This window comes from Siphateles boraxobius, unplaced genomic scaffold, assembly GCF_051911475.1.
Source record: "Siphateles boraxobius isolate OS27281-9 unplaced genomic scaffold, OSU_SipBor_1 19, whole genome shotgun sequence".
In the NCBI taxonomy this organism is placed as follows: Eukaryota; Metazoa; Chordata; class Actinopteri; order Cypriniformes; family Leuciscidae; genus Siphateles; species Siphateles boraxobius.
The window spans coordinates 12,008,229-12,024,265 of NW_027508799.1; the positions used below are offsets into that span (position 1 = coordinate 12,008,229).

The following is a 16,037-nucleotide window of genomic DNA, read 5'->3' on the forward strand; positions in this document are numbered from 1 at the left end:
GTTGTTTAACATGTCAGTCAGATGGCCTCTAGTTGGTCCTTGTCCAAGGAAAGCTGCTATGGAGTTCAGACCTTCTTCCGCCAGTCTGAAGGTCTGGTTACCTAAGACTGCAGTCCTTCGTCTCAATAAACCAAGGATGCATGAGGTTTTTTTTTTTTTTTTGTCACAATTTTGTGTGAAATTAAAGTTGATTAATAATGAAAAGTCACACCCTTCATTAACTAAATTACTAAATAAATAGAAATACTAATTAGAACTAAATTAGCTTTTTTCAGAAGGCCTAAAGTACATTATATATTTTCTGATATATAATGTACATTACATTATATATAGAGTTTCTATGTGTGTGGTGTGCATACATATCTACAAAGAGACTTGATATTAAAGGTGCTGTAGTGATTTAAGCATTTTATTTATTTTATTTATGCATACAGAAAATTATCTTGAATAACATTACTAGTCACTTTTTAGAACAAATAATAAAGAAAAAAAACAATATAGCTGTACAGTAAATTTTCAAACAAAAAAACTGTTTTGTTCAAGCAAATAAATGTGCTTTCTATCAGGAAACAGAATGACACCCCCACTGTTCAGTGAAATCAAAGCTGTACTGAAATAAAACTTTAATTTAACAATTAAAATGAAAGTGATTAAGTCATGTTTTAAGATTGTTGAAAAAGTTTACAATATATCATAATCATACACCAATATACCTTTTACGTGTACTGCTGAATTAACAGAATTCTAACATTTTTAATATGTACTGAAACAGTGTCAATCCTTCTGAGAACACAGCTGGAGTCAAAGTGAGCCACCTTTGTTGCCCCCTCAAACTAAGTGCACTCGAGGAGAGTGTAAAAGAGAAGAAAGTCCATAATGTCTTGCAAATCCCAATAATTTGATAAATCACTTTAAAATTGTATAACTACACTGAACAAAATTATAAACGCAACACTTTTTTTTAAGCCCCAATTTTCATGCGCTGAACTCAAAGATCTAAGACTTTTTCTATGTACACAAAAGGCCTATTTCTCTCAAATATTGTTCACAAATCTGTCCAAATCTGTATTAGTGAGCAGCTGTCCAGGTGGCTGGTCTCAGACAATCTTGGAGGTGAAGATGCTGGATGTGGAGGTCCTGGGCTGGTGTGGTTACACGTGGTCCGTGGTCTGAGGTTGTGAGGCCGGTTGGATGTACTGCCAAATTCTCTGAAACGCCTTTGGAGACGTCTTATGGTAGAGAAATTAACATTCAGTCAACGAGCATCAGCTCTGGTGGACATTCCTGCAGTCAGCATGCCAATTGCACGCTCCCTCAAAACTGGCGACATCAGTGGCATTGTGCTGTGTGATAAAACTGCACACTTTAGAGTGGCCTTTTATGGCTAGTCTAAGGGACACCTGTGAAATAATCATGCTGTCTAATCAGCATCTTGATATGCCACACCTGTGAGGTGGATGGATTACCTCAGCAAAGAAGAAGTGCTCACTAACACAGATTTAGACAGATTTGTGAACAATATTTGAGAGAAAAAGGTTTTTTGTGTATATAGAAAAAGTCTTAGATCTTTGAGTTCAGCTCGTGAAAAATGGGGGCAAAAACTAAACTGTTGCGTTTATAATTTTGTTCAGTATAATATTTTGTTTTCAAGCACGTGAAAACACATTTCCATTTGGCTGAACTCTCCATGCCACTCTTGTTTCCTTTTCAATTCCCCATTCCTTCAGCTTCAGCTTTGTCTGTAGAAGAGAATTGGTCATTACAATTGGTTATTATTAGTGATTCAGAATAAGACAAAAACACAGTTTGGGAGATTACATTGTGTTCCTTTAATAAAACTGTTTTATTTTATTATTTGTTTTATTTTATTCATTTACATTGTCATTGAATGGAGTTGCTTAACCTTCACAAAATATTTAAATCTCAAAAGGACAAACTAAATATTACATTTAAGTTATCTTGGGTGCACTAATATACCTTATTTCATGCTTAATTAAGCTATTCAATAATGATTTCTGCAACAGCAACTAACAAAGCCCACTAATTTCTGAGGTTTGCCATTTTTAACTAAAATTGGTTGCAGGATTCAAATATAAACCCTAAATGAAGCTGTCACTCAGCTAGTTTATGACCAAATAATGGTTTGTGGTTATTGCTAACTTTTTACAAACTGCCTCATGCAGTAGTTTGGGTAAAATTGTTGAGCTTGAAAATGTAGTTAAAACAACAGCTTTTCTGAAAACTAAGAAACTGGAATGAAATGATTTATTATTACATGAACCATTTTTACAGCAGTTTCAGTGCTGTAGAAAGAGTCCATATGATGTTGTTTTTCTGAGCATCACAATAGGGGGAAATGTCACAATATGGACACAGTAACATTGTACTGTCCTTCATATACATCCTCTGTATACTTTGACAGCAAGCTGAACTCCCCTAATCAACTTCACACACACGAAATGTCTCTTTCCAGATTTTAAAAAGGGTAGGGTAAAACAGCGAAGCTACTAAAGACCAAGGCGACCTGTGGTCATCTGATCAGTCATGATAATTTCAGCACTATAATGCATTATCCTCAGAACAGCCAGTAGGGGCAGACAAACGACCAACTAAACAATTACTCTTTAATTATTATTAACTTTGACAATTACTGTAACAGAACACCTGGCATGATTGAGCACCACGAATAAATAACTGCTTGTTGACACATTACTTTAATTTGGATTCAGGCGGAAGGAGTATGACAATCCCTGTTATGCGACTACGGAAGAGTTTGGTGCCATCTTGTCTAGGAGCTTTTATTTCCAACCTTGCAAACATTTTTTATTTTTATTTTGCATTTGCATTTGGTTGGAAAGACCTGCGTAATAATTCCCATTGGCCATTCATTTCTTTTGGCTTGGCTATTTTGAGGCACACAATGCTACCTTGATTTACGATGGGTTGGTCAGATTTCCACTTCCTACGTGTCTGTAGTAAAAACAGATACTGTTTGCTCCATCTATCCCAGAATATGTTAACTAGATGTTGGACTTGTCGCCATTGACGCTGCAAAAGATTGAGCGACAGGGGTGTACACTTTCTGTGTGAGGATAACAGAAGTTGTGAGGAGAAACTGATAATTTGGATCAGTAGACACCTAGGTCTACAAGCCATCTTCCGAATTTGGAGGTGGACGCAAGGTTTTCGGCAAAGGACATAATGGTATATGATGTTATTCACAAGCCTCCTGCCCCAATTGATCCAACGACTGGCTGCACGGATAACTCCTTCAGTGAACAAGCATCCTTGATGCAACCAAACATTTACTCTTTAATTATTATTAACTTTGACAATTAGTGTAAACGAACAAGCATGAATAGGGAATGACGCCCTCTGTCCACAGAAGCTGCGTTTCAGTTAACACAACCTCAATGTTGTGGTTGTAGCAGGGTTTGCAGTCAGACACTTCATATTAAATTAGACAATTCATTCTTCCTTTCCACCTCTTTTTGGGTCGACAACACTCCAATTGTGCATTTTAAATATCGTACAGTTTTTCTCGCTCATGCTCTGTGAAACAAGTGCATTGGAGATGTGCCTTGGTTTTTACAACCACTATGTTGTTGTTCCACTCATGGTGTATTCTGGGCCACTCAAGTTGAGTCAGTAAACTAGGGCACAGAATTAATCTATGCTCCTCGAATTTCACATGCTGACTGCAGATGTAGATATTTTACGGTCTTCACAGTCAGTCAATCATATTGCCTAGTACGGGTCTCAGTGCTCACTTTGAAACGTCAGCTCATTTGACAGTGGGGTGACTTCTATCAAATATGTCTTCTTAGGTTCTTCAAACCTTAGAGAAGGATATGAAATCCAACTACAGCTGACATGCTCTCCACAATGGTTGGTTGCTCAGAGACTCTGATTTTATGACACACCAAAAAAAAAAAAGAAAAAAAAAGGTGGTGTATGCTTAATCATGATATCTGCCTACATCTGAACTTCACTGAACTTCACCAGAACACAGGAAGTTTGCTTTTGGGGGCAAAGCTTACCAATTCTAGATTCTTCCATTTGGCCTGGCCCTAGCCCCTCATACATTAACTAAGTGCATGGATGGTGCTCTGGCATCATTACAACTCCAGGGCATATGAGTCTTGAATTTTCTTGACAACCAGGAGCTTTTAGCTCAATTTGAGCATTTGCTGACTTGCTTCAGACAATCATGACACCTGAGGGGAGTTCTCTCTTAATTTTGCTCTCAAGTTGTTGTGTCCCAGCTTTTTTTCTCCCACCCTTTCAGTGACAGGAGGCTGAGGAACACAGGAGACAGACTTTGTGCTGTGAGGGTGTGACATATTTACATTGTCATTGCCGTTTGCACTGATGCACCCCCATACCATGGCAGATGATTGCTTTTTTACCCCTCGCTGATGAAAGTCTGAACGGTTGATTTCGTCTTTGGGAATGAGAACTCAATGTCTGTTTTGCCCAAAACAACCTGAAATGTGGACTCATCCGACCGTAGCAAAGATTTCCACCATGTTTTGGATCATCTGAGATGAGACCGGGCCCAGAGAATTCGCTGGCATCTCTGCATATAACTGATCTATTGATTTTTCCTTGTGTAACTGAGATTCAAGTGGCATTCCTTGATGCAGCAACAGACTGTGTTGTGACAATGGTTTTTCAAAGTACTTCTGAGCACATGTGGCTGTATTTAACAGAGTAGCATGATGTTCCTCATGCAGTGCCATCTGAGGGCTCAAAGGTCATGCCCACTAAACAGAGGTTTTCCTGCCTTGCACTACATGTACGTGAGATTTCTCTGGATTCCCTGAATCTTTTCACAATGCTATGTGCCGAAGGTGGTGCAATCTTGCATTTAGAAATATGATTTTTGAATTGTTTGATAATTTTCTCATGATATTATATTTGGCACAAAGTGATAAGCCACGACCCATTTTTGCTTGTCTGATATGCTCCTTTTACACTCAATCACGATACCTTCACTTATTACCAATTTATCTACTTATTGTAGACTGTTTCAAAAGAGTTTGACTTGGATATTCTATAATATTTTAACTTTTATTTAGCCTCTTTCCCAACTTTTTAGAGTGTGTTCCAGCCATACCCTTTTCCTATCCGTAGTTCAGATAAGATTATACACTTAAGAAATGTTATTTTGTAATAGCTTTTGTCCTAAATTGGGTCCTAACTGAAATTGCCATCATCACCAAACAGATAAGATAGGATTCTAAACTTAGGATCTTTCTGTAATGCGCCCCCTGGTCCCCCGACTGAGCCTGTTTTTTCCCCACGGTTTTGTCACCGATGGAGTTTGGGTTACTTGCCACTGTCTCAATTTGGTTTGCTTAGATGATGACATTTAATATTCTGCAATATTATTGATTTGACTGCACTGACACTATTGGATGAGAACGTCCTGGTTGCGTATGCAACCCACCGTTCCCTGAAGGAGGGAACGGAGGAGGTAGTCGACGGTCGACTGAATTGGGATCTCGCTAGAGAGCCTATCCTCTTCGAGTACTATTGAACGAGCCAATGTAATTGGCGTGCGTGATTCGCATCACACACTCCGCCCCCGCGGCGCGGGTATAAATACGGAAGTGGATGCACGCACTAGTTGCTTTTCGCTGAGGAGCCGAGAGTAATCCGGGGTCAGCGGTGGTCCAGCGGTAGTGGCAAGGGGACTACGTCCTCCGTTCCCTCCTTAAGGGAACGGTGGGTTGCATACGCAACCAGGACGTTCCCTTTCAGTCGATAACGTTAGACGTAGTCGACGGTCGACTGAATAGGGATAACCTTTGAAAACGCCACTAACGCTGCCACCTTCCAGTGCCTAAACCAAAGCCTCCTGATGCCCCCGCAAATTTAAGGCGGGGAAGGACAGGGCTTAGGCCAGGGAAGTCACTGCTGTTCCTAAAGGACCACTGGGAAAGCGTTCCCCGTACATTGGAAGGAAGGGATGCTGCGAAGCCACATCCAACCCAGAGGGAGGTAACGTGGAGAATACACATTTGAACTGGGCGGAAACCGGGCAATCTAACATATGGAATGTCACTGGGGTGGCTCCAGCCTAAGACGGGGGGAGACACACCGGACAGTGACGGCAGAGAGACTCTGCAGAGGGAAGACACTGGCTCGCCGCAGGGAGCCGTATCGTGGAAGAATACACATATGGGGTCGCCGTAGGGACCGCAACATATGGACCCAGCCTAACACAGGTTCCACACTGCTTACGAGTGGTAGGCCTAACACCAGACGTTCCGCACGTCAGACGTCGGAGGGGTGTGGAGGAACTCAACAGGGTTCAATTTTAAGGGAACTCAACTGGAGTAGAAAGGCGCACGTATCCAGTCCATAGGAGGGGAATGGCGCAGCAAGCCAACACTTGAACCGGGCTCACGGTGAAACTGGCTTCATGAGAAGGGAGCCCACGGGAAGCAGCGGTTCAACTAGGTGTCGTCCAGCCCCCAACTCTAGAATCTGTTTAGCAAAGCATATCGTCAACGCCCAGGCGGAGCACTTTACACTCATCATAGAGGAGATCAACACCTAAGTGGACATGTTGCATCTCGGATTTTTACCGAAATGAAGGCAAGCACTAAGTGCAACTTTGCATGGAAACAGCCTTCCCTCTCTGCTGAGTTCCAATAGATATTTGTAGAGCTGGTCTGAGGTCTATGGCTTGCATTCTGTACACGTCCAAGCGAACGGACAGAGAAGCCAGGGCTGGATCTGCCTCCTCCAGGGCAGCGCTTGCAGGCTCACCACCTGCTCCTATTACGGGAGAGGTAGGAACCTTGGGCACAATCCGAGCCGGGGTCTCAGCTTGTGAGAGATAGCCGGCCCAGACTCCAGGCACAATACGTTGACCGAAAGCGAGCAAGTCCCTACCCTCTAGTAGAGACCACGCGAGCAGGAGAACTGATATAACAGAATTTTTAACTCACTGCCTGCAGTGGCTCAGGGGCGGTCTCTGCAGTGCAGTCGCACCAGGGACAAGGCCCAAGAGGATAAAGGGAGACGCAAGGATTTACAAGACCTTGCTCCTCAGGAACCTGACGATCAGAACGTGCTTCTGCACACTTCTGCAACACGATGAGCGTCGTTTAAACACCGAGGCAACATCATTTTGAGGGTGAAGGAAAACAGCCTACTCCAACCCATTTTGCAGGAAAGAGAGCACTGAAGTGATCGAAAGCTTTCAGGATCTCCTCTGGAGAGAAGACGCACTCAACGACTAGGTTCCACTTCTAAAGGGTTAAGCACGCTACCCATTTCTAGGGGGTGCTCGCAGAAGTGATGGTAACTATCACATGTCCCTGTGATAGCCACCTGAACCTCCGCGTTCAGATGTAAGACCGCCGGAATCTCCGGGGGAAGAACGCGGGTGCCATCGTGCCCTGTCCCTGAAAGAGTTTTCAGGGGAAGTCAGGAAGACTGTCGATGGGAACCAGGTCTAGTTGGGCCAATAAGGGGCAACTATGAAGACCTGTTCCTCTCCTGACTTGGCACGTAGGTGCAAGCGACGGGTGCAAAAAGACAGGAGCATTGCTCAACACAACATGTGAAGATCACTGGGCTTCAGGAGCATTTTCTGCTCAGCACTTGAGTGTGATACACTCACTAAGCTTCTGGAGCATTTCTGCTCAACCCTTGAGTGCGAAGAACTTCACTGAGCACCAGGAGCATTTCTGCTCAGCACTGCGTGTGATGAATTCACTGAGCTACAGGAGCATTTCTTCTCAACACCTGAGTGTGATGAACTCACTGAACTACAGGAGCATTGCTGCTCAACACCTGAGTGCGATGAACTTCACTGAGTTTCAGGAGCATTTCTGCTCAACATGAAGTGTGGTGAATTCACTGACTTGAGCAGGCGCAAGGCAACCATGAGTCGCAGTCGCTTTTAGAAGGCTCACTGGGGTTAAACGCATTTCTGCGGGCCCCTGGGGCAGCTGAGAGCCAGTGTTTGTCCAAGGGTAGTCCGCTCGGTTTGTAAAAACACTGGCAGGAAGACGAAACCGGAGGGGCAACTGAGCGGCCCCGGAATGGTCATGACCCAGCTGGACCCAGGGGATGGAGTCTCCACTTGCCCTGGCTATAACTGTCGTGAGGCTCGATGGCGGCACGATTGAGTAGAGCGGGAAGAGTGGAACAAAGCGTCCTCAGAAGCTTCTGACTCCAAGGAGGAGGTGACGGGTGAGTTGTGACATGTAAGGGAAGCTTGCGCAACGGTCGCAATGTCTAACAACTCGAGGCACGAATGCCCGTGTAGTCCAGGGTCGCCCAAGCCCCCGTTAAAACACGCCCTTTGTACATGGCCCCTCTGTTGAAGAGGGTTTGGCAGCAGACCGGGATGAACTATAGTCACACAGGGTGAGCTGCTCTGCCACGGTCACCTCGGGACTCGATCATCAAGCTAGCGCTGAAGCGGTCACATATGGAGGAAGCAAATGGCTGCAACTACCATATACCCCATGAGCCTCTGAAAGTTCTTTCAGGGGGACCCTTTCTTACTTCAAACACCAACTGAACACATTCTCATTGGAGAGATGTGTTAGACCGAGTCTTTTTCTAGACTGAAAAAGAGATACTCAGCCCGTGGGCGAGATTACTCTCTTCCAGTTGACCTGAAGACCCAACGGGCTCTGGAGCACTCGAAGGGAAGGACACTGTACTGATACTCCACCCTTAAACGCAACCCTCAGGATGGCCTGCGGTGCGGAAGGTAGAGATCTGTTTTTAAGCACATGTCTTTCAGGTCGGAGCTGCAGACCAATCTTGGGCCAAGATGGTCACGACCCACCACCTAGTAGCACGAAGAACGGGTTTACAACTGGCCCTCGTACCGGCTGGAGGAGTGGCTATATCAAATCCTTCGCCAGCAGGATAAGATAAGCACGCACAAGTCAGGAGCACTGCTCAACACTCGGTGTGATGAATATCACTGAATTTTCAGGAGCACGTCTGCTCAACACCTAATGTGATGACTATCACTGACTTGAGCGGGGTAGCCGAGCCTGAGGTGGGGCAGCAAAGTAGAGAGAGTGGTGTTAGTGTGCTGTGCAACACTTACCTGTCTCCACAAGCGGCAGGGGGCGCGTGAGAAGGCGGATGACCGGGTCCTCGAACGCACCAAGCTGCCTGCTGGCGACCAAGGGGGAGCTGAGGGGTGTAAGGCTATACAGGGTCACACCCGCCAGACTGGCCCTCTTGGGACCCAGGAACAGATGAAATTGCTCTCTCTTTGAAGTGTGGGTACCGCTTGCCCCGCTTTTTTTTTTTTTTTTTTTTTTTTTTAGGGAGCCAGCGGCGGAACAGACACACACACAAACAAAGGCTCCACCCGGCCCTCACCCGGGGGGAGGGAGTGATCGTGCCACTCCAAGAGCATCTCATCCATTCCTGGGCGGCCCGCTCCGGAATGCTTTCGCTGTCGCTTGCCACCTGGCCTGGCAGCGCCTGGAGCGGGCTGGGCGTCTCTACTGCGGCCGGCTCCATGCTGAGGCATGGGTGGAGGCTGCTGCGGAGGGCCAGCAGGAGCGGTGGCCGGGGAACGCCCACGGCGACGAGCAGGCGGAGGAGCTGCCACCGGCGACGGGTGGAGGCAGCAGCTGGCCACCGGGGCAGGATGTGCCATATGACCTCCGTCTGCGCTTGAGCGGCAGAGAACTGTTGGATGCAGTTCTCCACTGTGTCGCCGACCAGCGCAACCTGGGAAATTGGGGAGACCAGGAACCGAACCTTGTCCACATCCGCCATACCAACCAGGCTGAGCCAACAAAGGCGCTACTGGACCACCTAGGTGGACATCGCCAGACCGATCACGCACGCTACGATGCTCATGCCCCGGAGGGTGAGGTCGGATGCAGTGCGGTGCTCACCTATGAGCGCACGGTCTGGATTACCCTCGTGCATGCCATGGGTGCCCTAGCCTGCAGCAACGCCATGGGACGCAAGAGGAAGCGGCTTGCCCACAGGCTTTGTAAGCTCTGCCCGTCGGAACGGACGAAAACTCACAGGCCTATCCGATCCCCAGACGAGGATCCCCCCAAAAGGCAGCAGCCGCCGGACACAGGTGCACCTGTGTCGACAGACCGCTCCAATGGAGGGACACCTCGCAACCCTTCACCGTTCCTCCATCAAGGGTAATGAGGGGGAAAAGCTATTCAGGCAGTTTCTGGCAGAGAAAGATGCTGTTCACCACCTGATAAGCTCTCCATTTATTTCGGGAAAGAAAGGCACTGATACCAAAGATACCAAACTCCAGATTCCAACCGAGACTGAACGGGACACGGTGGAGGTTCCACTCGAGCCCGGCAGCCTCGGCGGCCCGTTTCAGCATAGCTGATAATTCTGGATCCGGCTCGGGCAACATTGAACTCCCGGAGGGAGACAATGCAGCCGAGTCATCATCTCTAGAAGTCAGCTCACCCTCCGATGCTGCAATCGGCGTCCTGTCCTCCAGGGGAGCCCCGAGTGAAACCGCTGGCCCACCCATTACAGATGGACCAGCAGACAACACAGGAGGCTCCAGTGGTTGCAGTGGAAGGGAGGAGTGAGGAGCCCACAGGGAATGGTTACCGGGCGGGACATCCAACACTATCCTCCGGTCACCCATCCCACACAGCACCCGAGGGTGGGGCATGGTAATGGGGACTCGCTCTCCGCGAACGAAGGCGAGTCTCGCCCTCAACACTGCGACAGTCATGTTCCCACAGTGAAAACATGAGCTGTCCACAAAAGCTGTCTCAGCGTGCTGTAAGCCCAAACACGTGACACAACAGTTGTGACCATCAGAGAGAGACAGGGAACGACCGCACCCAGAAACGCACGGGCGGAATGACATCTTGAAAAAGACGCAAACGCACCCGTGTTGCTCTTTCAGAAAATAGGACCGTCACCAGTGCCGGAGCACACAGGGGAATGACCGCGGCAACACTGAACAGAGAACTGAAACAGTGAAGCACTCACTTTTCCGCCCTCTAACCAGCCATCAACACACACAAACATTTAGAAATTTGTTGCTGTTAAAACAGCAGTTGAGAGCTCAAAGCTCGCGATCACCGCTGCACTCGCGCTGTAGAACACCAGCACTGGGAGAGTCTTCCTGAAGAACACTGACACACTCGCTCGTTGTAGACAACAGCACTCTCAGAGACATCAAACGATCGGCTCCGAAGCGAAAGTGCATCCACTTCCGTATTTATACCCGCGCCGCGGGGGCGGAGTGTGTGATGTGAATCACGCACGCCAATTACATTGGCTCGTTCAATAGTACTCGAAGAGGATAGGCTCTCTAGCGAGATCCCAATTCAGTCGACCGTCGACTACGTCTGACGTTATCGACTGAAAGGGAACTAAATTGAGCTGGATTATGACATCACTGCTTTCTCCAGAGCTGCTTTATGGATTAATTGAACTCATTCCATAATTTATTAACTTTACACAGTCATTGAACTGAACTGAATTAACACTGAACTAATTTCTCCTGAATAATGACTGTTTACCTGAATAGTGTCAGCCACTTATGCGTAATCAAGATGTTTATCAATAACTATAAACCAACATTTGGTCTCAAATTAGCTAAACAATTCAAATGAGTCTATAATTACACTTTTCACCATAATGAACAGAACATCAAATCAATATATTACAACAAAATAATAACATATGATTTTATGAAGACCCCTGACCTTGGACAGGCCTCACTCACCATTTGCTGATCATTTAAAGGAGAAGATACAGGTATTTAACATGTTTTAAGCTAGTTATTTTTCATGATGGGCTAATTTTATGTTGGATAATAATGTGGGATGTGTGCCACTAATGCTTCATGGGAGGTTAAATTGTACACTATTTGTGAAATTACAGAAACTACATATTTTTCATTATCCGTTTCAACACAAATTGTTTAATACTTACCCACTGTAAGATAACCTTCAACACAGTAGGGTCATTTAGATTCAGACCACTTTTTATCTTCACTCTCACAATCTGTTTCTTTGTACCTGTTAGAATATAACAAAGCAGTCCAGTAAGAGTATTAGGAACACTGAAATTGGATTTCTACATTGTGTTAAAACAATCAGTAGCTAAAATTAGACTTACGGTGCATGCAGAGGAAAGGAAGGATATTTGAGCAGAGCTGATAATTGATCATACCACCAGGATCTGAAACACCACAAGGTCTTTGCAGAGTAACCATGTCTGGTTGTTTAGTCAGCCAGGTAATGGAGGAAACGGAGACAGTTGTTGCATCTGACCATTTCCACACATCTCTTAAAAGACCAATCCAAGCACTTGTATATGGTTGCATCATCACAGTCAGATGGTCATTCTCAGTTTGATTCCGAATGATGACCAGGTCTGTGTAATACCGTCTGCAGAAGATCTGAGCCCCCTGCCAGGTCTTGGTATCGCTAACGAAAACAAACCTTTTTGTGCTGTTCTCTGTAATAAGAGTTGGTTAAATTTTTTTTCTTTTTTTTTGTTGCACAGAGTAAATATTATAGTGTACATTTGTCAGTGCTTTCGCTAGATATGTTTAGTAAGTAATGATCCACTGTTTTGAAATGCCTTACATGAATACCTTAGAGTTCCAACCAAGCCCTTACGAAAAATAAGTTTATTCAAGTGTGCTATTAGTATACTTCTCTTAAACTAAAAATAAGAAAGTATTTTTATATACTTTTCAGAAATATACTTAAGATTGCACAAGTATACTTGAAATACTGACAGAAAGGTCAAAATATATTTGGCCTACATGTACCTACCTTTTGATCGAGATATACTTAAAAGTGTTTTCTAAGTATACTTGGCTTGTAGTTGTGTTTATTTTTCGAGTAGCCTATTAAATACTTTTTTTCACATAGTTTTACATACTGTCTTATAAACTTACATTGTTTGAAAATATTTATTTATAAAGAAAAAAACAGATATGTTCCAAAAAATAATATTTGAGACTAAAAAAAGTTTTGTGAGAAAGTATTTTCTCATTGAACATAAAAAATATAAATGTGATTTTTTTAAAATTAGTTCTGAGAAAAAAAATCTCTCTCAAAATACTTTGAAAAAAATCTCAAATATATATATTTTTGCTATCAGTTTGAAAACATTTTCTCTCTAAAAAAAGTGTTTCTCTCAAAACGCTTTTCTTTGCTCTCAATGCAATTTTTTGCTCGTGTCAGGATTTTGCTTTAGCTGTGAAAATTGTGTCATGGGCGGGGCCACGTCCTTTTTTTCCTATTGGAACGTTCCTATTGGTCAGTCGGGTGAGCATCGTCTTGTCTTGGGAGTCCAACTGAATCATTACACCATTGTTCGCGTTCGGTTCAACTAGATTGATGCCGTCTCTGCCTTAGTTGAGCACGGACACTCCAATGTTTGGGTAAGATGATGACACACTCACAACTCGATGGGTAGCTGGCTGAGCAAGTTCAGCATCACTGAAGATTAAACATTAAAAAATAGCACTCATGCAAGTTTACCTAGCATGATGGCTAATTAACAATTAGCTTTACTAGCGATTAGCAAGCTAATAATATAATACACATTCATTCAAGAATATGAGTGCTATTTTTAATGTTTAATCTTCAGTGATGCTGAACTTGCTCAGCCAGCTAACATACAGTTGTGTGTGTCATCATCTTACCCAAACATTGGAATGTCCGTGCTCAACTTAGAGCTTAGATCGGGCCAAAAAAATCAAGCCCGACCCTTCCCGAGCCCGTGCACGTTGTGTCCAAGCCCGGCCCGACACATCTCAGGAGCATCGGAATCTCCCCATCACATCGGAATCTCTCACATCTCTGTTATTATCAATAAAGCTGACTGCACAATGAATCTTTCATAATATATACACTTTGTTTGTTATAATTAGAGGATTTGCCAGCATACAGAATTCAGCTCTGAACAAAAAGTCGGTTTTGAGCAGTGAGGGGAGTCTATCTTAATTGCTTCTGATTGGCCATTGCGTTCAAGAAATCAACACATATGTCTGTGATTACATTGCTCAACGCTGCAAACATGTTATAAAACAAAACTCTGGCCTGTAAATCATTTGTATTTAGTTTTAGTTGTTCTTGTTGCTTTTCTGCAACAGATGAATAAAAATGTATTTGTTTTTATGTTTTATTCATAGATATTTCTAGTTTGCGGGAGTCCCACAAATTGTTTTATTCTCCCGGAAACCCACACATACAGAGTGAGTGCATTACAGCCGGCACCCGCGCTCTCACATGGCCATCAAATCTAGTCCCGCGATGCACTCTTTTGCGTTGGGAGTGCACGTCTCTAGATCAAAGGCCCGGCCTGGCCCGGCCCGAGGATGGTGACGGGAAATATCGGCCCGACCTCGGGCTCGGGCGGAAAATCTAAACTCTAAGGCAGAGGAGGCATCTATCTAGGTGAACCGAACGCGAACAATGGTGTGATGATTCAGTTCGACTCCCAAGACAAGACAATGCTCACCCGACTGGCCAATAGGAACGTTCCAATAGGAAAAAAAGAACGTGGCCCCGCCCATGACACAATTTTCACAGCTAAAGCAAAATCCTGACACGAGAGCAAAAAATTGCATCAAGAGCAAAGAAAAGCGTTTTGACAGCTAAAGCAAAATCCTGACACGAGAGCAAAAAATTGCATCAAGAGCAAAGAAAAGCGTTTTGAGAGGAACACTTTTTTTTTAGAGAAAATGTTTTCATACTGATAGCAAAAAATATATATTTGAGATTTTTTTTCCAAGTATTTTGAGAGAGATTTTTTTTTTTCTCAGAAATTTTTATGTTCTATGAGAAAATACTTTTTTTAGTCTCAAATATTATTTTTTTCTATTGGTATGAAAACTTTTTCTCTCAAATATTATTTTTTATCTCGTGAAATGCTTTTTTGCTATCAGTGTGATAACTTTTTCTCTCAAACTTTTTTTTTCTCTCAGATTATTTATTTTCTCACATTTAATAAAGACACATTTCTAGCTCCATATAGGGGGTGCTATTACACATCTTCTGAAAGAGTACATAATCTCCTGATCAAAACACAGGAGAAGAAGAAGCTGAAACAAATGACAGAATAATGCACATGCAAATGTAATATAACGTGATCATCAACATTAAACAGCATGTAAATCAAAACTGCCTAAGGCTGTTGTATGAAATGTGAACCCAGGACAAGCTATAGGACTCTGAAGCGTTGATCGACTCGATCTACTCTTTTTATCATCGTTCTAAATCTCATCCGGACAAAGTCTTTGACAAAAATGTAATTTTCTCAGTTTTTTGTTTAAAGTGTTGACTTTAAAAAAAAAAAAAAAAAACATTATTAATATCAATCGCATTAGACAGTGATATTAAAAGAAATAAATTGTATTGTCAAACTCAGTAAACACCATACTAATTAAAAATAGTCAACAATGTACAGGAAAGCAGATGACCCCAGAATATGAACGCAACACGTTTAATTACATGTTAAGTGTTTTCCTCTCATTGAAAACCGGTAGGAATTGTCAAAGTTTTGAACCGGAATCTCCTCAGAGAACTGTTTAATTGTCTTAGATCTATGATAGGAGGCAACTCCCATGCTTCATGGGTACTATGAAGTACAGGTTTTAGAACCTAGAGTCCCTCTCAGTAGGAGTAATACGTTCTATGATCTCCTTCGCCAAGGGTTAATGCACTTCTTGTTCCAATACCCGACCCTGCTCGGGGCCCACTACCCACTGAGACACATTTAGAAGGAGACTTCAGGCCTCTATGTATTCTACTAGGGGGGGACCAGCCCTTGGTTGCAGACCTCGGGTATACTCCGATCCCCTTAAGCGGCTGGCCGGCAGGGAACAACTGAACTGATTTTTCTTCAGCTCTCCTCGGAGGGAACAAACTGGCTTCTAGTGTATTGCGAGTAGTCATCTAGGTGCCCTGAAGCAGATGACTGACAGGGAACAACCAAACTGGCTGCTCTAGTAACCTCCTCAGAGGATGCGAGCTTCCTAATGCCGCAATGTCCCCAGGCGTACACGGAGG

At 44.0% G+C, this 16,037-nt stretch overlaps 1 protein-coding gene across 1 annotated transcript in view; it reads right to left on the reverse strand.

Annotated features, from left to right (window-relative positions):
* Window positions 1-388: 388 nt before the first annotated feature.
* LOC143742503 (putative C-type lectin domain family 20 member A) overlaps window positions 389-16,037 on the reverse strand; it is a 61,776-nt gene continuing 46,127 nt past the window's right edge. The window contains exons 3-5 of the mRNA XM_077235386.1: window positions 12,127-12,468; window positions 11,941-12,026; window positions 389-1,739 (exon numbers count right to left, since the gene is read on the reverse strand). Of these exons, the coding sequence (XP_077091501.1) occupies window positions 1,647-1,739; window positions 11,941-12,026; window positions 12,127-12,468 (521 nt within the window). The 3' untranslated portion in view covers window positions 389-1,646. The remainder of the gene's footprint in view (window positions 1,740-11,940; window positions 12,027-12,126; window positions 12,469-16,037) is intronic.